The sequence below is a fragment of the Vigna unguiculata genome, chromosome 10 (assembly GCF_037176805.1).
Source record: "Vigna unguiculata cultivar grain cowpea cultivar isolate G323 ecotype 2 chromosome 10, ASM3717680v1, whole genome shotgun sequence".
Taxonomy (NCBI): domain Eukaryota; kingdom Viridiplantae; phylum Streptophyta; class Magnoliopsida; order Fabales; family Fabaceae; genus Vigna; species Vigna unguiculata.
In genome coordinates, this window is record NC_140801.1 from 53,129,420 (window position 1) to 53,155,607 (window position 26,188).

General features: G+C 32.5%; 5 protein-coding genes, 1 long non-coding RNA gene and 1 pseudogene across 10 annotated transcripts; 5 read left to right on the top strand and 2 right to left on the bottom strand.

Moving 5' to 3' along the window:
• Positions 1-1,381: 1,381 nt before the first annotated feature.
• Positions 1,382-3,447, bottom strand: LOC114165821 (phosphatidylcholine:diacylglycerol cholinephosphotransferase 1-like). Its single transcript, XM_028050407.2, has 3 exons — positions 2,950-3,447; positions 2,638-2,775; positions 1,382-1,998 (listed from the first exon to the last, which is right to left on the bottom strand). Exons 1-3 carry the CDS (start codon positions 3,301-3,303, stop codon positions 1,693-1,695), a joined length of 798 nt encoding a protein of 265 aa, XP_027906208.1. The 5' UTR covers positions 3,304-3,447; the 3' UTR covers positions 1,382-1,692.
• A 3,791-nt stretch (positions 3,448-7,238) lies between these two features.
• Positions 7,239-10,175, top strand: LOC114166250 (PTI1-like tyrosine-protein kinase At3g15890). 3 transcript variants are annotated; one of them, XM_085667757.1, is made up of 5 exons: positions 7,239-7,833; positions 7,963-8,034; positions 8,405-8,552; positions 8,759-9,021; positions 9,096-10,175. In XM_085667757.1, exons 2-5 carry the CDS (start codon positions 7,997-7,999, stop codon positions 9,739-9,741), a joined length of 1,095 nt encoding a protein of 364 aa, XP_085523883.1. In that variant the 5' UTR covers positions 7,239-7,833; positions 7,963-7,996; the 3' UTR covers positions 9,742-10,175. The 3 variants fall into 3 exon arrangements, with proteins under 3 accessions (XP_085523883.1, XP_027906764.2, XP_027906763.2); XM_028050963.2 differs by having other exon boundaries at positions 7,240-7,837; positions 7,968-8,034; XM_028050962.2 differs by having other exon boundaries at positions 7,240-7,833; positions 7,968-8,034.
• Positions 10,176-10,301: 126 nt separating this feature from the next.
• On the bottom strand, positions 10,302-17,262 carry LOC146883421 (uncharacterized). Its single transcript, XR_014985152.1, has 2 exons — positions 17,121-17,262; positions 10,302-11,449 (listed from the first exon to the last, which is right to left on the bottom strand). It is a non-coding gene; the product is annotated as an uncharacterized LOC146883421 (long non-coding RNA).
• On the top strand, positions 12,004-13,107 carry LOC146883422 (PTI1-like tyrosine-protein kinase At3g15890; annotated as a pseudogene). The gene is made up of 2 exons (XR_014985151.1): positions 12,004-12,493; positions 12,571-13,107. The product of XR_014985151.1 is annotated as a PTI1-like tyrosine-protein kinase At3g15890 (transcript).
• On the top strand, positions 13,194-16,278 carry LOC146883423 (PTI1-like tyrosine-protein kinase At3g15890). Its single transcript, XM_085667758.1, has 4 exons — positions 13,194-14,067; positions 14,474-14,621; positions 14,834-15,096; positions 15,171-16,278. The coding sequence occupies exons 1-4, from the start codon at positions 14,030-14,032 to the stop codon at positions 15,814-15,816; spliced, it is 1,095 nt and encodes a 364-aa protein (XP_085523884.1). The 5' UTR covers positions 13,194-14,029; the 3' UTR covers positions 15,817-16,278.
• On the top strand, positions 16,901-19,697 carry LOC146883424 (PTI1-like tyrosine-protein kinase At3g15890). Of its 2 annotated transcripts, XM_085667755.1 has the most exons (5): positions 16,901-17,467; positions 18,152-18,229; positions 18,420-18,567; positions 18,679-18,941; positions 19,028-19,697. In XM_085667755.1, the coding sequence occupies exons 1-5, from the start codon at positions 17,046-17,048 to the stop codon at positions 19,683-19,685; spliced, it is 1,569 nt and encodes a 522-aa protein (XP_085523881.1). In that variant the 5' UTR covers positions 16,901-17,045; the 3' UTR covers positions 19,686-19,697. The 2 variants fall into 2 exon arrangements, with proteins under 2 accessions (XP_085523881.1, XP_085523882.1); XM_085667756.1 differs by lacking the exon at positions 18,152-18,229.
• A 1,749-nt stretch (positions 19,698-21,446) lies between these two features.
• LOC114167121 (uncharacterized) lies at positions 21,447-25,878 on the top strand. The gene is made up of 5 exons (XM_028052083.2): positions 21,447-21,854; positions 22,887-23,019; positions 23,714-23,937; positions 24,961-25,134; positions 25,560-25,878. Exons 1-5 carry the CDS (start codon positions 21,693-21,695, stop codon positions 25,644-25,646), a joined length of 780 nt encoding a protein of 259 aa, XP_027907884.1. The 5' UTR covers positions 21,447-21,692; the 3' UTR covers positions 25,647-25,878.
• Positions 25,879-26,188: the final 310 nt, after the last annotated feature.

A 26,188-nucleotide genomic window follows, 5' to 3' on the forward strand; every position in this document is an offset into this window, starting at 1 on the left:
TTTTCTGCTGAAAGTTTACTTTGGTATTAAAGATTCATTCAATTTCATAATCACCATATTAGTGTTTTGAAGTTTGAATTTGTTGCTAGAATGAATGATCAATCTTTTAGTAATGTGTGCATTACTTTGCCATTTACTACTACACTCTTATCGTAATTTGAGTCACATCTATTTATTTTAGGACCTTAGACGAAAAGTCAGATATAAATTGTGTTAATCTAGATTAATAATTTACTTCTCCAGCCTTTTTGAGATTTAAATTATTTATTAGAGTTTTATAATTAAATGTTCTAATATCTCATACTCAATAGATAACATAGCCAATCCATTCAATTTATCTAGAAAAATTGATTTCAGATATGATTTGATCAATTTTAATTTTGAAAAGTTTATTTTAACAGTCACAATAAGTATAAGTAACGTTAAACAATATTCTATAAGCAATGTATACATTTTTAAAAAAGAACTTGTTATCTGTATATAAAGTTTAATATTTTTAAGTGTATGTAATTTCATTTGTTATAATCCCTTTCAATACCTTTATTTTTGAAAACAAATTAAGACCTTCAATGTGAGAATCTTTATCAAAACTCAAAATATTTTCAAGACTGATAAAATATTTTTTTAGTTCATGTTCTTCCGAAATTTTAAAGTTATTTGAATAAACTAAAACCCAAATATATTATTGAAGTTTAAATTTATTGGAATGTGAAATTGACACGAATACTCAAATAAAAAAAAAATATCAATATAGAGCAGCAAATGCAATCATCATCTTATCATTTACTATTATATTATTATTATTATTGGAACGTGAATTATTATATTATTATTATTGGAACGTGAATTATTATATTATTATTATTGGAACGTGAATTTTATATTTATTTTATACACCGCCATATTACTATATTCAGAGGACCAAACACCAAGGACTTAGAAATTTAAATAAAATTCAATAAATATTGAAAAATAAAACAGTATTTTTAATGTGAATTTTTAATATAACAATTGATTTTACTTTTCCCATAATAATTTAAATATTTTCATAATTCAGTTGCCTAAACAATAACACGTTAAATATAATAAAATACTTCTTTTAATATCAGAAGTTGCAACACCAATAAATAAAAAATTGACTTTTGAATTCAAGTCACAGGAACGTGAAATTTGTACCCATGCCAAAATGCTTGTTTTAATATTAAAGTCAGAATCTTTTAATTCCTTTCATGCTTCCATCACTCAGTGAATTATTCAAAAGCAGCCTTATATGATTATTCGTCTATCTTATCTATGATCTCTCTGACTTTGCTGCCAAACAAAAGAAACTTGCATATGCAAATAACCACAACATTCAAACCAAACTTTAACACAACCAAACTATTAAAATCTTAACTTCATTTACTGTGCACATTCTTAAATAAATCTGATGAAATAATCAAAACTTAATTCCTTTAATCATCGGTTCATGGCAAGGGAATTCCAACTTACAAAACAATAAGAAAAACAGACTCAACTCAGAACACTGTAATTAAGACTACTTCTATTCTGATATTCTGATACTCTGATACTCCCTCCTATAGTAGTATCATTCTCTGATCTTTTCTTTTCTACAATTCAAACTCTCACCTTTTTTGTGTACTTTCCAATGATCCTTTTGTTAAATGAGTTTTGGCATATTATGCACTCTGTTCAAGAAAAATCGTGCTTTGTGGTGAGAGCAACTTTCCTTTTGCTGTCTTCGTATTTGCCTGCTAAAGTATCAAAAAGAAGTCCAGCACCAACCCCTACGGCCAAATCAATAGTGTAATGGCCTCTGGTACCAAGCAATCTCACAGCTTGCAGAACATTCAGCACATCAAAAGTCCAAGCCAGTTCCTTCCTCTGCATCCTTCTCATGTCCAACGAAGCAATCACCGACCCTGCAACGTGCCCCGAAAAGAACAAGAAAAAAGACACGTTTCCAACAGGGAAGTCCGCACCAGAACCCAAAAATTCCTATTCACCAATCAAAGTAACAATCAGAAAAAGTTTGAATAATCAAAAGCAAAACATTCTACATGTTTTTTTGTTTGCTGAATCTCCTCTTGTTCCTATCACTGTATAGCTTTCTCAAACTAAAGAAATTTCTGAAATTACAAATTCATCCACCAGCTGTTATTTCAATCTTTGAGAGTTTCAACATACATTAACATTACCCTTCAGTTAAATGTTATACAAAACGTTTGGACCTGCATAATTACCAGGTTGCTGTTATTATGAAAACCCCTTTTTTTTCTCTGGTTTCAAAGACTGACAACGTCTAACACTTTTAGGACAAGATAGATAATATAGTAATCAATCAACCCTTTTGGTGATATCCTACTAACGTTAGAATCAAGGTAAAGTGTTGACTGTGATGAAAAAGAAAAACAACACAGAATTATTTGAATTGCATGTGAGTATTATCAAATGGAGAAAGCTTGACAAGATTCTTTTAGTGATGTTCTCTGATTAAGATTAGAATTTAGTCATACAAACATTCATTAACCAGGCAAAATAACAAGTAAAAACTAAAATTCGAAATCAGAGAAAACTACGACCAGGAAAAATGTGTCTGTGCTTGGGTTTTATAGAAACTGAATGAATCATCATCACCTGAGGCAACGGGAGCTGGGTGGAGTACCCCAAAATCCCACGGCAAGTGAACATGAACAGCGTTGAAATAGTGGCTCTGGGGCGTCCTTCAATCAGCCACGTCCACAAGATATAAGTCGTTTGCATTCCGACAAACACCTACGCGTCTCAAAAGCCATTCATGCAAAGAATAAAAAAAATTACACAAAAAAACGCCGCAATATCAGATTTTGAGACCAACCCATTTGCATTTCCCAATTACCCACAAGAAAAATCCGAAACAAGAAAGAAAGAACCCGTCGATTCAGATCTGAGAAAGCGTAAACGACGTACCGTATTGAGCGCGGCCAAGAGCGTGTTGAGGTCCGGCCACGACTCGAGGATCGCGTGGAGGTGGCGCGTGGCGATGAAGCCCAAGTCGAACGGCGGCGACGTCGGCGGAACCATGAAAAGCGTGTACTCCACGCCCATGAAGAAAAGGAGTCCCAATGCGAACAAACACGGCATCCAATGGTGCGTGGCCACGTGGACAGCATCGGCCACGGTCCATTTCATGAACGAGGCGTCGGAGAAGTGCGTCGAAGAAGCGGTTTTGACCATGGCGCCGTTTGCCACCTTAACGCCGTTAGCCGGAGGCGTGTGGTTTTTGCCCCTGCGCTTGACGGAGGGCTTACCGGCGCCGTTCATGACCGTTGGAGATAGGTTTTTGAAGTGCGGAAGTCATAATGTGGAGAATGGTATTAAAAGCAGAGAATGCGAGTGGTGACGGAGTTTCCTAAGTTTGGCTAAGGTTAGTTTTTCTTATACAATACACACACACTTTCTTTCCACCTTCCACTTCCTATTTTTCTCTTTTCATATTTTTCTCTTTTTAACAGTTAAAAATTCAGAGTTGTGATTGGTGTTGCATGTGACTTTTTATGCCTTCTGGGTTTGTGTGGCCACAAGTAAATATTTTTATATTTATATATTTTATTTTTTTATTAAAAATATTTATGAAAAAAGGAACTATATGCAGCAAAAGCTGGTGTCACATGTCAACTACTATAACTACCTCAATTTGTATTAAATTTTTTTAGAAGATGAAGCAACAGTCCAAATATGAAGACAAAGAAAATAGTGAAGCTCACGTGCGTGTGTCTCTGACCTTGTATTCTGTCTTTCGATTGGGCTGGAGCACATGACTCAGCACAACGATTTACATAATCGGTTCAGTTTCTCAGTTTCATTGTAACACAACTAACTAACTAACTAACTTTTGTTGTTTAGGAAAAATTAGTTTTTGTGTGTGTGTTCAATTGTTATTGGAATCTATGAATATGTTATCAAGGTTTATCAATATGTTATTGGAATCTATGAATATGTGTTCATTATTGAATTTATGAACCTATTACCTCTTATTCAACTACATGTATTTATAAGAATCAAAATTTTTTATTGATTTTTTTTACTGTTCTCTGTTGAACATTAAAAGTACATTGTGTTGATATTTTAAATATCTTTTTAATATATTTTAAAATGTTAAAATTAGTGGTAATTAGTATATTATGAAAGCACAGTAAAGGAAAAAAAAAAACTCAGCTGAGAATCCAAATTCTATTTTATTTATAATGGTAGTAATGAGTCCAAACCCTTCATTGATATTTCTTGGTGTATAACACAAAATATTTGTCTGGATAATGATATTTTGATTCACTTTTTTATTTATTTTTAACTCATCTTTCAATTATCTATTTTGATTTGTTTTAATGATATAATGTGATAATTTAAGGATAATTGGAACGGTAAATAAAAAATAAATAAATAAATAGATCAAAATATCATTTATAAATATCATTTGCTCTCACCATCACTTATACAAAAATCACTTGTCTTATAAAGAAATGTCATATTTCATATTAGGACAACATAGTACATTTATAGACAACATTAGTACTACTCTTTTGGTGATATTTTTCTTATATAGTTTATATAATTACAATATATAAACTAATATTGGAAAGTTCACACAAAAAGAAATTGAGAGTGACTGTTTTTTTCCTACATTTTGTTTTATATTAAATTTTATTAGATTTAAGAAAAGGGTCAAAGCCTAATAACTGCCAAGCACCTCGTAAAAGCCCAACAATCCAATTTAATATTTCTGTTACTATTTGTTATTTCTTTTACAAATATGAGTGGAAACATATGCACTTTCACGCATATTGTGTCCATTTTTATGTTATGATTATAAAAAAATAAAAATTTAATTAATATAATCATTATTAAAATTAAAATATTATTAAATTTATAAATAAATATACTCTTAAAAAAAGTAACCATAAAAAATAAATAAATAATTTAGAAGATAAAATAATTTATATTAATAAAAATAAAATCAGTAGTACAATATATATATATATACAAAAAAAATAGTTACAGAACAATTACCAAAACAATATTCTTTATATATAGATATTTGAAGTACACAATCAAATAAAACGAAGAAAGTTAAACAATTTTACTTCCAATTTTATTTGATATACATATATAAAAGGTATGTTGCATGTGAACTTCACAATGTAAAAAGGATCACAGCTCCATTCCCAAAATGAACAAAGGAAAGTTGGATCACAAATCCAAAACAAAAGCCCATACATCATTAAACAAATAGTACTAAAAAATAAATAAGGAACCTGATTCTAACTATGTTTTAAATTCTTGTGGAGAGTCACTGTTTTCACTCAGTATTTAAGTTCCCACTTTTTTTTTTCATAAAAGTTATCATATCATCAATTTCTGTGAGAAGATATTTTTTATCTTCAATTTTTAATTATTTTCTTTGTAAGGTTTCTAGGCCATCAAATTCTTTTTTTTTTCTCCCTTTTTTTCTCCCCTTCTCTAACCTTCTTGGACTAAAAAAAATATTTGAGAAAAAACAACAAAAAGGCTCGATTTATAAGTATTGTCTATTTTGAAACACGTAACTTCGTCACAGTTTTATCTTTAAAATATATCTTAGAAGATAAGAAGAAGAAAAAAATATTTAAATTGCGTTGACTTCAATTGCTAAGTGATGTGTGAGCTATTGAATGTGGACAACATTAACAAAAACAAATGCAATGTTTATACTTTTATTTTAATAAATTTATCTAAGTAGAATAATTACTATAAAGTATATAAGTATTTTATTTATTATCTACATTTATTTAAGTGAAAGATGATGCACCAGACAAACCAACCAGTTGATCCCACTGCAGAAAATACTCATTTATATTAATACTACTTGTTAATGAAAATTATTTTAAAATCATTCTAGAAAAAAAAAACATTCTTCAAAAAATTATATTTTTTTAATTGTATAAATTATTATAAAAAACTGAGTTTGGAATTGAATTAAAATTCAACATTGATATGATTTTAAGATAATTACTGTACGAATTATAATAAAGTTATATTACACATACAAACATACTTATTTATGATTAAAAAATAGTTTAAAGATATTTTAGCCTGGTTGTATGTAGAGTATTTATTTTAAAAAATAAAATGACCAAAATATACATAAAAATAAATCTCATAAAACCAAGTCAAACTCTTCTCTTATTAACTTCTATTTGTCTTGAACTAACTACCCCTTCTGTATACCCATAGCAACTAAACAATTTAAGTGTTCTTCACCTATATTGAGTAATAAGATATAAATGCTATAATGTTTTTTTTTTTTTGGCAAATTTGTTAAGTAATATAAAGGAATCTGCATGGTCGATTTCAAATTCAGAAAAAAAAAATGCATGGATAATAATATATTGTGATACATTAGGTTATAATTAGAAAGATTTTTGGAAACCAAAACAAAATTCTTGTACAAACTAAGTATATGTTTTAAAAAAAATCACATCATCAACATGTAATTTGATAAGAATAATTTATTCCATAACGTTTTCGGTGGAAAGAATAGAATCTATTCTTCAAAGCATCAAAGAGTTTGATTTTAAGATGTATGAGGAAATCATATTCTCTCTTTTCTTTATATTATATTTTATGTTGATGCCAAAATTATAATAAAAAAAATATTCATTTATGGTAGAGTATAAATAACCAAGCCTAATTCAATTAATTAATTAATTTTGTTATTAACGGCACTAATATAAGTCTCTCCACAATAAAAAAATTATAGAAGCACACACAACTAAAATTCGAAAGAGGAAAAGAAACAAATATAGTCGTAAAATATTCTTCAAATAATCAATTATTTAATAATTTATAAACTAAGAATGTTAAATAATTTCAAATCCATAAGCCAATAAATTAAAAAAAAAAAAATACCGCGTTGAGTTTTGACTAAATAATCAACAATACCATATTTGATAAAAAAAAAATCATTTATTCCATTAAATAAGCTTACAGCAGAAACATGATATATTTATTTTGTTAAAAACAACAACATAGAAAAGTTAGTTAAATTCTTTCACGAGAGAAAATTAGCTACTTTTAATATATATATATATATATATATATATATATATATATATATATATATAATTTTATGAAAATATTAATTTTCAAACACAAATTAGATAAATATCTGACAAAAAAAAAAGATAAGAGAACTAACATTCCCAACTCCGAAATTATTATATTAAAATGAAAATGAAATTATTTATGTTAAAATGAATTTTTAGTTATTGTAAAATCTTTTTATACCATTTTTATTTTCTCTTATACATATTAAAATAAATTATATGAATGTACATTAATTTATTATTTACTTTTTTGCTATATAGTTAATTTTATCTATTTAAGCAACATACCTTCCTTATTTCGGTTTTTATCCTAAGATTGACATTCATGTCCAAATTAAATTCTCCAAAATCACAATTAAAATTATAAAAAGAAATAGGCCCCACCCGTATTTTGTTTTCTTTAATAATTAAAAAACATTAATATTTTCCACAGCTGGAGTTCAGTGTGACAAGGACCCAGAGGAGTAACGAGCCTTAACTTCCATTAAACAGAAGCTTTTTTTTTTTTCTTTTCTGTTACCACTTTCTTATGGGTTTCTGTTAAAATCATCTTTAACATTGCATCATTATCCTCCTCCTCTTTTCTTGTCTTTGTTTCCATGCAACACATGTTCGTTTATCTGCATTCACTCTGAGAACCAAATCTTCATCCTAAGAAACAAGTACGAGGTTCAAGGAACAACAACAACAACATCAACAACTGTTTTGGTTGGTGGGTGGGTTTCAAGTTTTGATTTTGTTCGCATTTTCTGGGTTTCTTTTGCAAAGCACAGAGAAGGGAGAAGGTTGGTCGGTTTCAAGTTTTGATTTTGTTCGCGTTTTCTGTGTTTGTTTTGCAAAGCACAGAGAAGGGAGAAGGTGGGTTGGTGAAAATTATGGCTTTATGGTTCTGCTGCGGAAAAGTTTCGAACCGGTATGACAGTAATTCATGAATCTTGTTTAACTTTTTTCTTGCTCTGTTTTTTTTTTTTTTGGATCAAATTATATGTTTGTTTGTATGGAATGATTCAGTCTTGTGTTTAATCTTGAAAATGTTAGATATTTTAATTTCTGCAATATTGACTCTTCTTGATTAAGAAGAATCAATTAAGGGTTAGTTAAGCTTGTCAGGAACAACTCCAGAAGCAAAACTAAAAGAGAAGATTTGAGCATTTAAACATGATTAACTGCTCTGAACATACCAAGGTGTATGTTGTATGTTTCATTGATCGTAAACTCGCACAGTTCTTAAAGTGCATCTTTTATCTCCAAACTTTGGTCTCAATTATGCCTTGTTCGTGCAGCGCAAGGCGAGGGAAAGAACAACCCACATGGCGAGTGTTTTCTTTGAAGGAATTACACTCTGCTACGAATAATTTCAACTACGACAACAAGCTTGGAGAGGGAAGCTTTGGCAGTGTGTACTGGGGCCAACTTTGGGATGGATCACAAGTAAGACTATGCTTTAAATTTTATTTATTTGCTTATTGTTGTTATTGTCACTGATCTAAATAATATGATCAGAAGTTTCAGGGGTTAATGCTACAAAAAACCTCTGTTCAAAAACCTAGATAATGAAGCTATATGCCGATGGCAAGCAAATACCATGGATGTATAAGTATAACCGCTTTATTGTTTATAAAAACTTGCCATTTCAGATTGCGGTGAAAAGATTGAAAGTTTGGAGCAACAGAGCTGAGACAGAATTCACAGTTGAACTTGAAACCTTGGCAAGAATACGAGACAAGAATCTTCTAAGTCTTCGTGGCTACTGTGCTGAAGGACAGGAACGGTTAATTGTGTATGAATATATGCAAAATCTGAGTCTCTACTCTCATCTTCACGGACATCATTCATTCGAATGCTCTCTGGATTGGAATCGCCGGATGAATATCGCAATTGGTTCTGCTGAAGGAATTGTGTGAGTACTAACCTAAATTTTCTTATGAACTTCTTCTGCTATAGTTTATTATCCATAAAGGTTACTACTTTCAGGTACCTTCACCACCAAGCAAGACCACATATCATTCACAGGGATATTAAATCAAGCAATGTGTTGCTGGATTCTGATTTCAAGGCCAGGGTTGCTGATTTTGGGTTTGCCAAGCTGATCCCTGACGGGGCAACACATGTGACTACAAGAGTTAAGGGAACTCTTGGCTACCTTGCACCAGAATATGCTATGTTAGGCAAAGCAAATGAGAGTTGTGATGTCTACAGTTTTGGTGTTCTTCTTCTAGAACTCGCTAGTGGCAGAAGACCAACCGAAAAGCTTAGTTCCACGGTGAGGCGATCGATAGTTGATTGGGCATTGCCATTGGTTTGTGAGAAGAAATTTAGTGAAATTGCCGATCCAAGACTAAATGGTAACTATGTGGAGGGAGAGCTTAAAAGAGTTGTTTTAGTTGCTCTTATGTGTGCTCAGGATCTACCTGAGAAGAGACCAACCATGCTTGATGTGGTGGAGCTACTCAAGGGAGAGTCTAGGGATAAATTTTCTCATATAGAGAACAGTGAAATGTTCAGAAACCCTCTAGCTGCAGAAACCAATAATGGAACATCATCGGCTGATGATAGATTAGACTATATCTCAGAAGAAAAAGAATTAGAACGTCCACTGAGAGAGAATGCTGAAGTATGAGCTTCAGGGATTAAATATAAGCTGTGAAGGCTTTTGTGTTTGGTGCATGAGTGTGGTTGTATGAGTGCTTGGGGTTTATCAGTTTGTGTAGTGTTTATCCTTGTTTCTATGCAATATTGGTTTCTATATTTTTGTAAACTATGCCCTATTAGAAATTGTGAATTTTTTGTTGTAAAAGCTTCAGCTTCACTCTCCTCACAAGTGTGATGAGTGACAAAATATTGACAATTATAAAAGAATAGTGTTTGACAAAATGGATACAAAAACACAATGCATTCAAGAATAAAGACTTGTCTTAACTCATTTTGGGAGCATTATCTTTCAAGGTATTACATATGCTTATTACAATGTAATACCACCACAAAAGACAACCATCTATTTTATCCAGTTGTATTTTCACTCTTTTGTTTTATGGTGAACTTGTGCTTTTCAAATTTAGAAATATTTATTGTCCTTATTACCTTCTAAAATGGATCTCTAAATTCCAATTTCTTTTATGAAGTTTTTTCTATAATGCATAAAAAAAAAAAAAACCTCTTGTGAAGTACATTTGTCATAACTTCCTTCAAAATTTGAATAAATTTATACACATAAAACTTACATAATTGATTAACCACTCTAATATAAAGTAATATAAAGTAAAAAATAACAACAATTACAAAGAAATAATAACAATTTAAATAAGACAATAACTCTTATAACAACAATAAAAGACAAGCAGTTAACATCAACTTAAAAAAATAATAATATCAACAACATCAATCAATTCAATAACAATTCTTCTTTCTTCACTTTCTATTCTATTTTTCTTTATCTAAATAATCTTGCTTTATATTTTCTTTCTCATTCTCCTTTTTTTTTTTTTCTTCTTTCTACTTCCTCCCCGATCTAAATAAAGTATTAGATTCAACTCTCTGCTCATCCTGAAACACCCTTTGTTATTTCCAGCACCCTCACTTTTTAACAGAGTCCAGCATTGTTTAAAATTCATCATTAAAATATTCTTCAAATTTATGATATATTTTAATACGCGGTGACATCAGCGGTGTCAAATGGAGATTTTATAATGAGTGGGTGAAAGACCCTCTGGTTCTCGGTACTTTCCAAACCAAAACTTACTCTGTTCTTGCATTTGCCTCGCAATTACTCAATTGAATTCTAACGTACCTCTTTCTCTATATGTGTGTGTTTGCACCCTAAGAGTGAGCACACATACGCACGCACGCACATACATAGCATTCTTTCACTTGGTAAATGGACAGTGATATTAGAAGAATTGATGCGACGATTAAAAGTAGTAGTGATTCAGTTTTGGGAGAAGGAGAATACCGCGTTCGTTGTTTTGGTTCGGCAGTGGAGAGTGCCATAAGGAGTAGGCCTGCGTTGAATTCGGAAATATCCTCTGTCCATGGATTCGATTGCAGAGTGGAGAATGGCATCAAGAGTACCACTGCGCCAGATTTGGAAACACGGTACAGTGTTGAGAGTTTTGATCGGACGGTGGAGAATGCATTGAGGAGTAGTGTTGCGTCAAATCCCCTTCCTCTCTACGGTTTCGCTTCGGCAGTGGATCATGCCATTAGCAGCAACGTTGCTGCCGGAGCTGCGGCCGGAGCTGAGGCTGAAGCTGAAGGTGAAATTGAAACTGAAGAGTCGCGAAGCAGCACCGTCTATAGAGGCTTCACAGAGTATGTATTTTCTCTCCTCTCTTCCTTGCCAAATAAGTTTAACACATTTAAATTCATCGGTTTTTAAATTGTATCACAAAATATCTGCTAGTCAATGGTGCCTCTCTTTTTTTTCGTTAATTGTAAAAAGATAAAAATAAAATAGAAAATTGCTTTTTTAAAATAATTTTCTAACGTGTAAAAATTATTAATAAATATAAAATATTTAATACCGAAAGAGAATTATGCACAAATAGATAAGTAAAGAAAAAAGAAATTTAGACTTAATAATAATAATAGGGAATTTTAAAAACATTCATTTTAACAACATAGATATTTAGTATTTCAGACAAAAAAATTACAAAGAGAAATTTAGAAGAACACAACTAAAATTTGAACAAGGAAAAGAAAAAATATAAAATATCACTTTTATTATTACCATTTTCCCTCGTCCTGTCAAAGAATTTTTTCCTTAACTTATATTAAACAGAAGCGCTCTGTTTTTTGTTTCCACTTTCTTTTGGTTTCCTCTTCGCATCACCTTTTGCATTGCATCATCCTCCTTTCTTGTCTTTGTATCCATACAACACATGTTCTTTTATATGTCTTCACTCTGAGAACTGATATCCGTCCTAAGAAACATGTCCGAGGTTAAAGGAACAACATCAACACCTATTTGGGTTGGTGGGTCAGTTTCAAGTTTTGATCTTGTTCACATTTTCTGGGTTCGTTTCGCAAAGCAGAAAGAAGGGAGAAGGTTGGTGGGGCTGATGACAAGGAATGTATGACCATTTTATCGTTTAAAAAATTTTGCCATTACAGATTGCAGTGAAAAGATTGAAAGTTTCCAGCAAGAGAATTGAGACAGAATTTGCAGCTGAACTTGAAATCTTGGCAAGAATACGACACAAGAATCTTCTCAGTTTTCGTGGCTACTGTGCTGAAGGACAGGAACAGTTAATTGTATATGAATATATGCAAAATCAGAGTCTCCACTCTCATCTTCATGGACATCATTCATTGAAATGCCCTCTCGATTGGAATCGACGGATGAATATCGCTATTGGTTCTGCTGAAGGAATTGCGTAAGTACTAACCTGACTTTTCTTATGAACTTCTTCCACTATCGTTCATTATTATCCTTAAATGTTATTACTTTCAGGTACCTTCACAACGAAGCAACACCACACATCGTCCACAGGAAAATTAAACCAAGTAATGTGTTGTTGGATTCTGATTTCAAAGCCAGGGTTGCTGATTTTGGGTTTGGTGTTTTGATCCCTGATAGCGCAACACATTTGACTAAAATGATTAAGGGAACTCTTGGCTACCTTGCACCAGAATATGCTATTTTAGGTAAAGTAAATGAGAGTCTACAGTTTTGGTGTTCTTCTTCTAGAACTTGCCAGTGGCAGAATACCAACAGAAAATCTCAGTTCCACTGTGAGGCCATCGATGGTTGATTGGGCATTGCCATTGGTTTGGGAGAAGAAATTCAGTGAAATTGCTGATCCAAGACTAAAAGGTAACTATGTGGAGGAAGAACTTACAAGAGTAGTTTTAGTAGCACTTATGTCAGCTCAGAATCTTCCAGAGAAGAGACCAACCATGCTTGATGTGGTGGAGCAACTCAAAGGAGAGTCTAAGGATAAATTTATTTTGTTAAAAATAACATAGAAAAGTTAGTTAAATTCTTTCACGAGACAAAATTAGCTATTTTAAAAAAAAAAAAAATATATATATATATATATATATATATATATATATAATTTTATGAAAATGTTAATTTTCAAACATAAACTAGATAAAAGTCTGACAAAAAAAAAACTAGATAAGAGAATTAACATTCCCAACTCCGAAATTATTATATGAAAATGAAAATGAAATTATTTATATTAAAGCGAACTTTTAGTTATTGTAAAATCTTTTTATACCATTTTTATTTTCTCTTTACATATTTAAAGAAATTACATGAATGTACATTAATTTTTTTTTATCTATTTTGGCAAATAATTAATTTTATCTATTTAAGCAACAGACCTTCCTTATTTGGGTTTTTTATCCTAAGATTGGCATTCATGTCCAAATTAAATTCTCCAAAATCACAATTAAAATTTTAAAAAGAAATAGGCCCCACCCATATTTTGTTTTCTTTAATAATAAAAAAACATTAATATTTTCAACAGCTGGAGTTCAGTGTGACAAGGACCCAGAGGAGTAACGAACCTTAACTTCCATTAAACAGAAGCTTTTTTTTTTCTTTTCTGTTACCACTTTCTTCTGGGTTTCTGTTAAAATTACCTTTAACATTGCATCATTATCCTCCTCCTCTTTTCTTGTCTTTGTTTCCATGCAACATATGTTCTTTTATCTGCATTCACTCTGAGAACCAAATCTTCATCCTAATAAACAAGTCCGAGGTTAAAGGAACAACAACAACATCAACACCTGTTTTGGTTGGTGGGTGGGTTTCAAGTTTTGATTTTGTTCGCATTTTCTGGGTTCTTTTGCAAAGCACAGAGAAGGGAGAAGGTGGGTCGGTTTCAAGTTTTGATTTTGTTCGCGTTTTCTGTGTTTGTTTTGCAAAGCACAGAGAGGGAGAAGGTGGGTTGGTGAAAATTATGGCTTTATGGTTTTGCCGCGGAAAAGTTTCGAACGGGTATGACAGTAATTCATGAATCTTATTTAACTGTTTTTCTTGCTCTGTTTTTTATTTTGGGATCAAATTATATGTTTGTTTGTATGGTATGATTCAGTTGTGTGTTTAATTGTGAAAATGTTAGATATTTTTAATTCTGCAATATTGACTGTTCTTGAGTAAGAAGAATCAATTAAGGGTTAGTTAAGCTGGTTAGGAACAACTCCAGAAGCAAAACTAAGAGAGAATATTTGAGCATTTAAACATGATTAACTGCTCTGAGCATACCAAGGTGTATTTTTCATTGATCGTAAACACGCACAGTTCTTAAAGTGTATCATTTATCTTCAAACTTTGGTCTCAATTATGCCTTTTCATTTTGTTTTTTGCCCAATAGATGTTTGATATAAGAGTCTTGTTCGTGCAGTGCAAGGCAAGGCAAAGAACAACCCACATGGCGAGTGTTTTCTTTGAAGGAATTACACTCTGCTACGAATAATTTCAATTATGACAACAAGCTTGGAGAAGGAAGCTTTGGCAGTGTGTACTGGGGCCAGCTTTGGGATAGATCACAAGTAAGACTATGGTTTAAATTTTATTTATTTGCTTATTGTTGTTATTGTCACTGATCTAAAGAATATGATCAGAACTTACAGGGGTTAATGCTACAAAAAACCTCTGTTCAAAAACCTTGATAATTAAAGCTATGTAATATGCCGATGGCAAGTAAATACCATGAATGTATAAGTATAACCGCTTTATTGTTTATAAAATCTTGCCATTTCAGATTGCGGTGAAAAGATTGAAAGTTTGGAGCAACAGAGCTGAGACAGAATTCACAGTTGAACTTGAAATCTTGGCAAGAATACGACACAAGAATCTTCTCAGTCTTCGTGGCTACTGTGCCGTAGGACAGGAACGGTTAATTGTGTATGAATATATGCAAAATCTGAGTCTCTACTCTCATCTTCACGGACATCATTCATTCGAATGCTCTCTGGATTGGAATCGTCGGATGAATATAGCAATTGGTTCTGCTGAAGGAATTGTGTGAGTACTATCCTGAATTTTCTTATGAACTTCTTCTGCTATAGTTTATTATCCATAAAGGTTACTACTTTCAGGTACCTTCACCACCAAGCAAGACCACATATCATTCACAGGGATATTAAATCAAGCAATGTGTTGCTGGATTCTGATTTCAAGGCCAGGGTTGCTGATTTTGGGTTTGCCAAGCTGATCCCTGATGGGGCAACACATGTGACTACAAGAGTTAAGGGAACTCTTGGCTACCTTGCACCAGAATATGCTATGTTAGGCAAAGCAAATGAGAGTTGTGATGTCTACAGTTTTGGTGTTCTTCTTCTAGAACTCGCTAGTGGCAGAAGACCAACCGAAAATCTCAGTTCAACTGTGAGGCGATCGATAGTTGATTGGGCATTGCCATTGGTTTGTGAGAAGAAATTTAGTGAAATTGCTGATCCAAGACTAAATGGTAACTATGTGGAGGGAGAGCTTAAAAGAGTTGTTTTAGTTGCTCTTATGTGTGCTCAGGATCTTCCTGAGAAGAGACCAACCATGCTTGATGTGGTGGAGCTACTCAAGGGAGAGTCTAGGGATAAATTTTCTCATATAGAGAACAGTGAAATGTTCAGAAACCCTCTAGCTGCAGAAACCAATAATGGAACATCATTGGCTGATGATAGATTAGACTATATCTCAGAAGAAAAAGAATTAGAACGTCCATTGAGAGAGAATGCTGAAGTATGAGCTTCAGGGATTAAATATAAGCTGTGAAGGCTTTTGTGTTTGGTGTACGAGTGTGGTTGTATGAGTGCTTGGGGTTTATCAGTTGTTCTATGCAATATTGCTTTATATATTTTTGTAAACTATGTCCTATTAGAAATTGTGAATTTTTTGTTGTAAAAGCTTCAGCTTCACTCTCCTCACAAGTGTGATGAGTGACAAACATATTGACAATTATAAAAGAATAGTGTTTGACAAAATGCATACAAAAACACAATGCATTCAAGAATAAAGACTTGTCTTAACTCATTTTGGGAGCATAATCTTTCAAGGTATTATATATGCTTATTACAATGTAATACCACCACAAAAGACAACCATCTATTTTCTCCAGTTGTATTTTCACTCTTTTGTTTTATGGTGAACTTGTGCTTTTCAAATTTAGAAATATTTATTGTCCTTATTGCCTTCTAAAATGGATCTCTAAATTCCAATTTCTTGTGTGAAGTTTTTTCTATAATGCATAATAAAAAATTAAAAAAAAAAACTCTTGTGAAGTACATTTGTCATAACTTCCTTCAAAATTTGAATAAATTTATACACATAAAACTTACATAATTGATTAGCCACTCTAATATAAAGTAAAAAATAACAACAATTACAAGGAAATTATAACAATTTAAATAAGACAATAACTCTTATAACAACAATAAAAGACAAGCAGTTAACATCAACTTAAAAAAATAATAATATCAACAACATCAATCAATTCAATAACAATTCTTCTTTCTTCACTTTCTATTCTATTTTTCTTTATCTAAATAATCTTGCTTTATATTTTCTTTCTCATTCTCCTTTTTTTTTCTTCTTTCTACTTCCTCCCCAATCTATATAAAGTATTAGATTCAACTCTCTGTTCATCCTGAAACACCCTTTGTTATTTCCAGCACCCTCACTTCTTAACATAGTCCAGCATTGTTTAAAATTCATCATTAAAATATTCTTCAAATTTATGATATATTTTAATACGCGGTGACATCAGCGGTGTCAAATGGAGATTTTATAATGAGTGTGTGAAAGACCCTCTGGTTCTGGGTACTTTCCAAACCAAAACCTTCTCTGTTCTTGCATTTGCCTCGCAATTACTCAATTGAATTCTATCCTATCTCTTTCTCTCTATATGTGTGTGTTTGCACCCTAAGAGTGAGCACACACACACATACGCACATACATAGCATTCTTTCACTTGGTAAATGGACAGTGCAATTAGAAGAATTGATGCGACGATTAAAAGTAGTAGTGATTCAATTTTGGGAGAAGGAGAATACCGCGTTCGTGGTTTTGGTTCGGCAGTGGAGAGTGCCATAAGGAGTAGGCCTGCGTTGAATTCGGAAATATCCTCTGTCCATGGATTCGATTGCACAGTGGAGAACGGCATCAAGAGTACCACTGCGCCAGATTTGGAAACACGGCACAGTGTTGAGAGTTTTGATCGGACGGTGGAGAATGCAGTGAGGAGTAGTGTTGCGCCAAATCCCCTTCCTCTCCACGGTTTCGCTTCGGCAGTGGATCATGCCATTAGCAGCAACGTTGTTGCCGGAGATGCGGCCGGAGCTGAAGGTGAAATTGAAACTGAAGAGTCGCGAAGCAGCACCGTCTATAGAGGCTTCACAGAGTATGTATTTTCTCCCCTCTCTTCCTTGCCAAGTAAGTTTAACACAAATTTAAATTCATCGATTTTTAAATTGTATCACAATATATCTACTAGCCAATGGTGCCTCTTTTTTTTTGCGTTAATTGTAAAAAGATAAAAATAAAATAGAAAATTGCTTTTTTAAAATAATTTTCTAACGTGTAAAAATTATTAATAAATATAAAATATTTAATACTGAAAGAGAATTATGCACAAATAGATAAGTAAAGAAAAATAAATTTAGACTTAATAATAATAATAGGGAATTTTAAAAACATTCATTTTAACAACATAGATATTTAGTATTTCAGACAAAAAAATTGCAAAGAAAAATTTAGAAGAACACAACTAAAATTTGAACAAGGAAAAGAAAAAATATAAAATATCACTTTTCCTTAACTTATATTAAACAGAAGCGTTCTTTTTTTTGTTTCCACTTTCTTTTGGCTTTCTCTTCACATCACCTTTTGCTTTGCATCATCTTCTTTTCTTGTCTTTGTATCCATACAACACATGTTCTTTTATATGTCTTCACACTGAGAACTGATATCCATCCTAAGAAACATGTCCGAGGTTAAAGGAACAACATCAACACCTATTTGGGTTGGTGGGTCAGTTTCAAGTTTTGATCTTGTTCACATTTTCTGGGTTCGTTTCGCAAAGCAGAAAGAAGGGAGAAGGTGGGTGGGGCTCATTCGTGAAAATTTTGGCGTTTTGGTTTTGCTGCAGAAAAGTTTCGAACCGGTATGACTATAATTCGTGAATCCTGTTTAAATGTTTTTCTTGCTCTGTTTTATTTTTTCTTGGATCAAATTAGATGTTTGTTTGCATAGCATGATTTCGTGTGTTTAATTTTGAAGAAAATAATGAATGCTAGATATTTTTAACTGTGCAATCTTGACTCTTGTTTGATATTAGAGTCTTATTCATGCAGCGCAAGGCGAGGGAAAGAACAACTCAGGTGGCGGTTGTTTTCTTTGAAGGAATTACACTCTGCTACGAATAATTTCAACAATGACAACAAGCTTGGAGAAGGAGGCTTTGGCACTGTGTACTTGGGTCAACTTTGGGATGGATCGCAAGTATTACTATGACTTTTATTTATTTACCTTAATGGATTGTTTTATCTAGTGACATGATTTCTAAAGATTATGATCAGAAGTTTCAGGGGTTAAAAAATCTTGCCATTACAGATTGCAGTGAAAAGATTGAAAGTTTCCAGCAAGAGAATTGAGACAGAATTTGCAGCTGAACTTGAAATCTTGGCAAGAATACGACACAAGAATCTTCTCAGTTTTCGTGGCTACTGTGCTGAAGGACAGGAACAGTTAATTGTGTATGAATATATGCAAAATCTGAGTCTCCACTCTCATCTTCATGGACATCATTCATTGAAATGCCCTCTCGATTGGAATCGACGGATGAATATCGCTATTGGTTCTGCTGAAGGAATTGCGTAAGTACTTACTAACCTGACTTTTCTTATGAACTTCTTCCATTCCACTATCGTTCATGATTATCCATAAATGTTATTACTTTCAGGTACCTTCACAACGAAGCAACACCACACATCATCCACAGGGATATTAAACCAAGTAATGTGTTGTTGGATTCTGATTTCAAAGCCAGGGTTGCTGATTTTGGGTTTGGTGTGTTGATCCGTGATAGCGCAACGCATTTGACTAAGAAGATCAAGGGAACTCTTGGCTACCTTGCACCAGAATATGCTATTTTAGGTAAAGTAAATGAGAGTTGTGATGTCTACAGTTTTGGTGTTCTTCTTCTAGAACTTGCCAGTGGCAGAATACCAACAGAAAATCTCAGTTCCACTGTGAGGCCATCGATGGTTGATTGGGCATTGCCATTGGTTTGGGAGAAGAAATTCAGTGAAATTGCTGATCCAAGACTAAAAGGTAACTATGTGGAGGAAGAACTTACAAGAGTAGTTTTAGTAGCACTTATGTCAGCTCAGAATCTTCCAGAGAAGAGACCAACCATGCTTGATGTGGTGGAGCAACTCAAAGGAGAGTCTAAGGATAAATATTCTCGTATAGAGAACAGTGAAATGTTCAGAAAAACTCTAGCTGCAGAAACCAATAATGGAACAGTGTCTGAAGAGAAAGACTTAGAACGTCCATTGAGAGAGAAAAACTTCTTCCATTGTTGTTTTATTTACCATCAAACTTCTAAATGTCTTTAATGTTGTTCAGAAGTCGTCGTCCACTCAGAAAATGCTTCGTGTTGTTTTGGTATTTTCAAGAAAAATAATGCTTTGTTTAAATTGGATGATGTAAAGTGAAAGAATCGTTCAAGAAAGAAAAGAAAAACAATAAGATTAAAGAATAAAGTTAATCGGATAAAAATATAAAATATGTATTATTATCAATAACTTTATTTATTATATTAATATTATTATATAATCATCAATGAAATCATAATTTATAACTTTCTATATATTTTTTGTGAATGTTTTACGATAAATTTAATATGCGTAATTTCCTTTTCTTTTCTTTCCTTTTTTTGAGTGATGATAAACAAACAGTCCAATATTTATTCAATCCCTATCCCACACTTACAGAATAATATTTTCGCTCTAAAATATAAAATAATTTAAAATGAATCTCCTAAAGAATAAAAATAACATTTTTTTATTAGATGTCAAATAGCTTAGAAAAATAAAGAGATGTTCATTTAACTTTTTCGCTTTTTTATTTTTTTTCTTTTTAAGTTTTCATGTTAAGAAATTTTATTGGTTTTTATCACGTTTTAAAATATACGATAAAGTATAATTTATTTTGTTTTATTTTTCAGAAATAACTTATCTTTTATTATTTTAAAAAAAGTGAATTTATTATTTAATTTTTGACACATCATTATTGAAAGAAAAATTTACGATAACGAAACCATAATTAAAAAAGGTTATTAATAAACTATAATATATAATCCTCCCTATTATATTAATAAAAAACTATAAAAAAAATCAAAACTAATATTATATTATTAAGTAAGAAATAAAATAAGAAAGAATTGTCTTTTTTTACTTATCTTCAACAATGATACATAGCATATAAGAATTGAGAACATAAATTTGTTTATAAGTTATGATTTTTGTTGAGTAACCGAAACAAATGTGAGAATAATATGTAAATATAATATGTGAAAAATTTAAAAGATAATAAAAAAATAATTTTTTTAATTTAATTACTTTTAATTTATTTAATTTTATATTGTATAGAAAAACTTAAAATTTTGGGTGGCTTTATTCCCTATTTTACCCCTAAGATGCGCCTATTTCTAATAAATACATGGATTTAGTTAAGGAGTTCAGAGTATTAGTAATTATAACAAGATATTTAAAAGATTTATATAGAGTCCTAGAAGCTAGAATTTTATTTGAGTGAAAAAATTCAATATTTTATCTTTTGAAGATATGAAATTATTTTTAACTTTTATATGTGCATAGAATATTAGAAAAACATCAAAATACTTTTAAAGAAGTTACAACGTTCATTTTTTTTTTCAGAAAAGGAAATCGAAGCCAGTAAGGTAAACCTTTAATATTCATAAAATAACAACAATACGAACTGTTAGGTAGATAGTAAAAATTTAAAAATAACACTGATGCTCCTAACAAGATCTGTGATAATAATTAAAAATTAATATAAATAACTAGTCCAAAACAATCTTACAAATATAAGCCCATTTTACATTTTAGTTTGATTTTAAGAGGGTGGTGATTAAAAATACAATCCTAAATAACATACATATAAATTTAAATCATATATATTAATGAAATAGTATTATCTTAAATTTTTTTAAGTTAGAAAACATTTAGATTGCATACAAATAATGAGCAAATATATATATATATATATATATATATATATATATATATATATATATATATATAATTTTGAAGGTTTTGGTTTTTCCAGGGAGAATTTCCGACAAAGGAAACGCTGGTACCCGACGCGCTGGCAAGCACGTGGAGAGTTCCGTTTTCCTTTGTAGCATAGCCCTATAAATAATTCTCAAGTTTCCACACTTTTCTTCCCTCAGGAACAGCGCAGAACCTAACCCTCACGAAAACCCCTTCGATTCCGATAACTCTCGTTCTTCCGAAACCCTAACCCCAATTCGTTGGGATTGAATTGGAGGCGATCGTGAAAGGATTGTTTGAAATTGGTGGTGTCAGCGTTGAAGAACGATGTCTGCTGCTGTGTGCGGAAGCAAGAGATCTTTCTTCGAAGAGCTTCCTCCGTCACCGCCGCTCTCCAAGAGGCTCCGTTGTTCCTCTTCGCCGATTCGCTTCCCTCCTCTCTCTCTCATCGACCAGCTTCGCCCGCTCTTTCCCCACATGGACGACCTGGTATCTATTAATTTCTTTCTCAGTTTTACTCTTACGTGACATTGAATCCACTTACGGTTACACTTTACTGTTTTACTAATCTTTTAAACTTGGTAGTTTGTTTATAGTTTAGTTGCAAGGTTAGAATTGTAGTTTATCTTCTTGGGCATATTGTTGTTATCAGTTACCGTGTTTGGTTGTCCTTTCGCTTTTTTCTTTTGTGCTGCAAAATAATTAGTGAATGTAATTTTGGCTTGAATCGAGAGAGGGAGTTTCCGTCTTTCATTTGTGTTTGTACTTGATAATGAAACGGCAGGTAGTCCTGAAGTTCAGTATGTATGAACTCAATAGGCCTACTATCTTGGATTGAGCATACGTATTTAACGAACATGTCAATCAATATCCGATTGGCTGTTCTGAGCTTATCGGAAAAAAAAATTGTCCACACTTCCCTCATTTGACCTACTTTGCTTCTCTTTATGGAAACGCCCCTCATTTTTCTCTCTTGAGTTTTGGGAGTATCCTTAGTCATTTAACATGTTTCCCCTTTTCTGGGATGTTATGAATGCTGTCACGTGCGAGGGAGAGGAAGAGGTGGTACTAACTGTGCAGCAAGTAGGTGCCATGGGCGGTCTAGAATATCAGTTAGGCCTGAAATTTCGTAATTGGGGTTAGAAGTATTATGGTTGGGCCTAGAATGTAGTAATTGGGGCTAGAAGTGTCATAGTTGGGCCTAGAATGTCGTAATTGGGGCTAGAAGGATCGTAGTTGGGCTATAAAATGTCATAATTGGGCCTCAAGGCCCAACTCCAACTGACTATTTGAGGTCTTAGTGCCTCTCAACTGTTAATGTGACAGGGGGAGTGGTCATAGTAAATGGTCAGTCTCCGAAGATAGGTTGGCAATCTGGGATTTGACTTTTGGCGGCCGGTCGAATCGATCGGATGGAATCGAATCTACGATGTGTTCAGTTGGTGTTTTTTGAAAGTTGTATGATTGATATAGATGATTCTCTTACTCACATACCTTATTGGTTGTTATTTTACCTTTCAGGTTCTTGAGAGGGCACTTCAAGAATGTGGAAATGATATAGATGCTGCAATCAAGAGGTTGAACGAGCTTTGCTTGGGAAATGCAGATGGAAATGGAAATTCCGAAGGATCGGATGTTGTTAATTTGGATGCAGGTATGGTTGGTTGATGTTTGCGATTGAATGCTTTGTAGACTAAACTTTTATGAGAAAATTCTGTTTTTATATGTTCTATATATGATAGGATTTTAATCTGTTAATTAATTGCTTTCTGGTATTGTACTGGTGAACTGCTCGTCTATGCTAACCCGGACAGGGGCTGTGGAAAGCTATGAAGCCCAGATACTGGCACAGATATATGGCTAAATTGAAAAACATAGGACACGGAACACGATATGCATATACATATTAGTTTCAAACTTTTAACTAACAAATTGTCAACTAACACAAAAAATGAATCTAATTTATCAATCTAATATCCAAAAAGTGAAAAGTAGTGATCATATAATATTTTTTTCTTATTTTTATAATCATAATAGAAACTCATGTGATAAATTTACAAGTTTATAGATTTTTTTAGAAAATCATTGAATTCTTGGTTATTAACATTATGTTGGAGTCATGTCAAAATCATGTTAAAGACCAAAAGATGTCTTTCAAATTGGACACTTGACTGATACGTATCGTACGAGTATCGGTGTCCGATACGTGTCAGACACGGGACACACCATTAATGAGGCGTGTCCGGGCTTCATAGGTGGAAAGATAATGATATGAGTTGAATAAATTACCAAAAAGTTTTTGTAACAAAACTAATTGAGAAATTGACCTTTTTCGAGACACTCTGCAGGTAAATTGGAAGACAATGGAAATGCTTCTGTTCCTGAGGACCAGCCTACTTTGAACAACCACCTTCCTGCAGATGGAGCAGAATGGATTGACTTTTTTGTTAGGGAAATGATGGTTGCTACTAGTGTTGATGATGCTAGAGCCCGTGCTGGTAGAATGCTAGAAGTTCTAGAGAAATCAATCAGTGAAAGAGCAAGGGCTGAGGCAACTGATGCACTTCTAAAGGTACTCATTCTAAAACCATTCAAGATTCATGTTAACGACCAAACTCTGATGTTTTGCATGTCACTGAGTGAATGTCTGTTTAGAGGAACAGATCAATGGTATGATGTATGCTGTGGCCCAGGGAATGCTGAACTGAAGTGGCAGTTGGGTGATGTTGAGTTCTTTGAGATTGGTTTGTTTGTGGAGAAACTCTATTGTTGACTTAAGCTGAGGATGGTTCATCTTAATTCTTTCATTGTAATATTTTTACTTTGTTGTTTTTGTGTAATGATTCTGTGTATGATGTTTTAGTTTCACTAGCTTGTACACGAGGTTAAACAAGAAAATAAAAATATTGGGGAACTAAGTGTTGGGTGGCAACAAGTCAACAAGAAAAGAACCTCAAGCCTATCAAAGGTGAGAGTGCTGTGTTAGATTTATGGACATACTTGGCAAAATTAAAGGAAGTTCGTATGTACCAGTAGTAGAAAAAATAGTAGAATTTTGCCCCAATGGGGTTCTGGTGTATGTGGAGAAGATATGAAGAAGCTCCAGGAAGGATATTAGATCAAATATAGGTTAGTCTTGTTAATAGAGGTAGAGGGAGGTCAAGAAAAGTTATAGGCAAAACCATCAAGAAGGATTTTAATGGTCAGTCTGTCTATAAAATTGTTGATGATGATAGAGCAATATGACATTATTTGGTTCGTGTAGCCAAACCTAGTAGGAAAATGCTTGGTTTTTTGTTTGCCTGTATGAGAAGATTAGAGAGGGAAACTTACTGTGCTTAGACAATTTGGTGTGTGGATCTTCTTTGAATAAACATGCAAAATATATCGTGGCTGATTTTCTACAATACTCTGTAGTTTGTTTTCATATAGAAAGACTGTAATTTTTTTAATAATGAACTCTGAGCTAGAATTATAATGCTTAGATTGCACTCTGATATTCTTATATATTATGACCTGGTGATTTAGGAATAAATATATAGTGTTTCTTCCTGGTTCAGCTTGTATCGTAGTTGTATAATGTTCTCATTTTCAGGAAAATTTGATGCTGAAAGAGCAAATCGAAGCATTGATTAAAGAGAAAAATTCTTTCAAAAATGCTTTTAAAATCCAGCATGAACGATCTGCTGATTACGAGGTTAAGAACCAAGAGTTGCAGCATTTAAAGCAATTGGTGTCTCAATACCAGGAGCAGATTAGAACTCTCGAGGTTTGAATCAACTTTCCATCTTAATTGTTCGTTGTCACATCTGTTCATTAGGCTAAGGATTTAATCAGTATCATCTTTCGTGATTTGGTCTTTTTTTAGACTCTATTGTTTTTGACACGACCTTGTACTTGTTATCATCTTCTTTTCATTTGAGGTTAGGAGTCAATATAGCAATCTGCTATTTACATATAGGTTTACAAGCGAGTGCAACTTGGGCTTGTAAAAGGGAGAGGGCAAATACATAAATATTGCATCTTACTATAAGAAATCAGTTTACAGATTCAAATTGGTCCATTATTAAATTCAGACAAACCAGATTAATGGGTAGTAGTGGATGGAAAATCTAGTCTTAAATAAATTGTTACGCTATCAATAATTGGTTCTGAGCATACTGATGATTTGTGTGTCCATTGATTTGGTGACAGGTGAATAACTATGCTTTGGCAATGCATTTGAAGCAGGCTCAACAGAGCAACCCCTTTACTGGGCACTTCCCACCTGATGTCTTCTAATGGGGTGAATGTGTAAAACATAATAATAGAGGTAGCAAATAGCTGCTTCAGCTTGACTAATTATGTTCATCTTATTTTTTTTCTTTCGTGAAAAGGTTAATGCTGCTGTAATTTCCCTTTTTATAGCTTCTGCATGCTTTCTGCTTTTATAGTATCCTATCAACACAGTATAGAATCCAACACTATATCAATGTTTTCAGTCAATCTTATTAGTATCATCCGTTTGGAAGAAGCTATAAATTTCTTTTTCAAAATAAGTTTAATTATACATGCTACAATCAGAATTTTAATTTATTCACTGCGTCGAAACTGCATCACTTATTCTTATCGATCGACTGTTAAATTGTATATAATTATTATTGGTGTATTTGAGATTTTTTTTAGCAGTTTCATGCGTCAAATATTTAAAAAAAAATTATTTTCGGTTTTAATTTCTTAAATTTTCACATCAGTTATGCGATTTAAAAGAGAAAAATCTATGCTAAAAGAATGTTATATATAATTAACGAATAAAATTATTTCAAATAAGTGGAATACAATGG

Excerpts from the sequence above, each read along its gene's own strand:
- LOC114167121 (XM_028052083.2), top strand. The coding sequence starts at position 21,693 with ATGTCTGCTGCTGTGTGCGGAAGCAAGAGATCTTTCTTCGAAGAGCTT. Across the intron at positions 21,855-22,886 it reads TTCCCCACATGGACGACCTG|GTTCTTGAGAGGGCACTTCA; the intron begins GTATCTATTAAT and ends TTTACCTTTCAG. Across the intron at positions 23,020-23,713 it reads TGTTGTTAATTTGGATGCAG|GTAAATTGGAAGACAATGGA; the intron begins GTATGGTTGGTT and ends GACACTCTGCAG.
- LOC114165821 (XM_028050407.2), bottom strand. The coding sequence starts at position 3,303 with ATGAACGGCGCCGGTAAGCCCTCCGTCAAGCGCAGGGGCAAAAACCAC. Across the intron at positions 2,776-2,949 it reads TCTTGGCCGCGCTCAATACG|GTGTTTGTCGGAATGCAAAC; the intron begins GTACGTCGTTTA and ends TGAGACGCGTAG. Across the intron at positions 1,999-2,637 it reads CCCAGCTCCCGTTGCCTCAG|GAATTTTTGGGTTCTGGTGC; the intron begins GTGATGATGATT and ends ATTGGTGAATAG.
- LOC114166250 (XM_085667757.1), top strand. The coding sequence starts at position 7,997 with ATGGCTTTATGGTTCTGCTGCGGAAAAGTTTCGAACCG. Across the intron at positions 8,035-8,404 it reads TGCGGAAAAGTTTCGAACCG|CGCAAGGCGAGGGAAAGAAC; the intron begins GTATGACAGTAA and ends TTGTTCGTGCAG. Across the intron at positions 9,022-9,095 it reads GGTTCTGCTGAAGGAATTGT|GTACCTTCACCACCAAGCAA; the intron begins GTGAGTACTAAC and ends TACTACTTTCAG.
- LOC146883424 (XM_085667755.1), top strand. The coding sequence starts at position 17,046 with ATGGACAGTGCAATTAGAAGAATTGATGCGACGATTAAAAGTAGTAGT. Across the intron at positions 18,568-18,678 it reads AACTTTGGGATGGATCGCAA|ATTGCAGTGAAAAGATTGAA; the intron begins GTATTACTATGA and ends TTGCCATTACAG. Across the intron at positions 18,942-19,027 it reads GGTTCTGCTGAAGGAATTGC|GTACCTTCACAACGAAGCAA; the intron begins GTAAGTACTTAC and ends TATTACTTTCAG.
- LOC146883423 (XM_085667758.1), top strand. The coding sequence starts at position 14,030 with ATGGCTTTATGGTTTTGCCGCGGAAAAGTTTCGAACGG. Across the intron at positions 14,068-14,473 it reads CGCGGAAAAGTTTCGAACGG|TGCAAGGCAAGGCAAAGAAC; the intron begins GTATGACAGTAA and ends TTGTTCGTGCAG. Across the intron at positions 14,622-14,833 it reads AGCTTTGGGATAGATCACAA|ATTGCGGTGAAAAGATTGAA; the intron begins GTAAGACTATGG and ends TTGCCATTTCAG.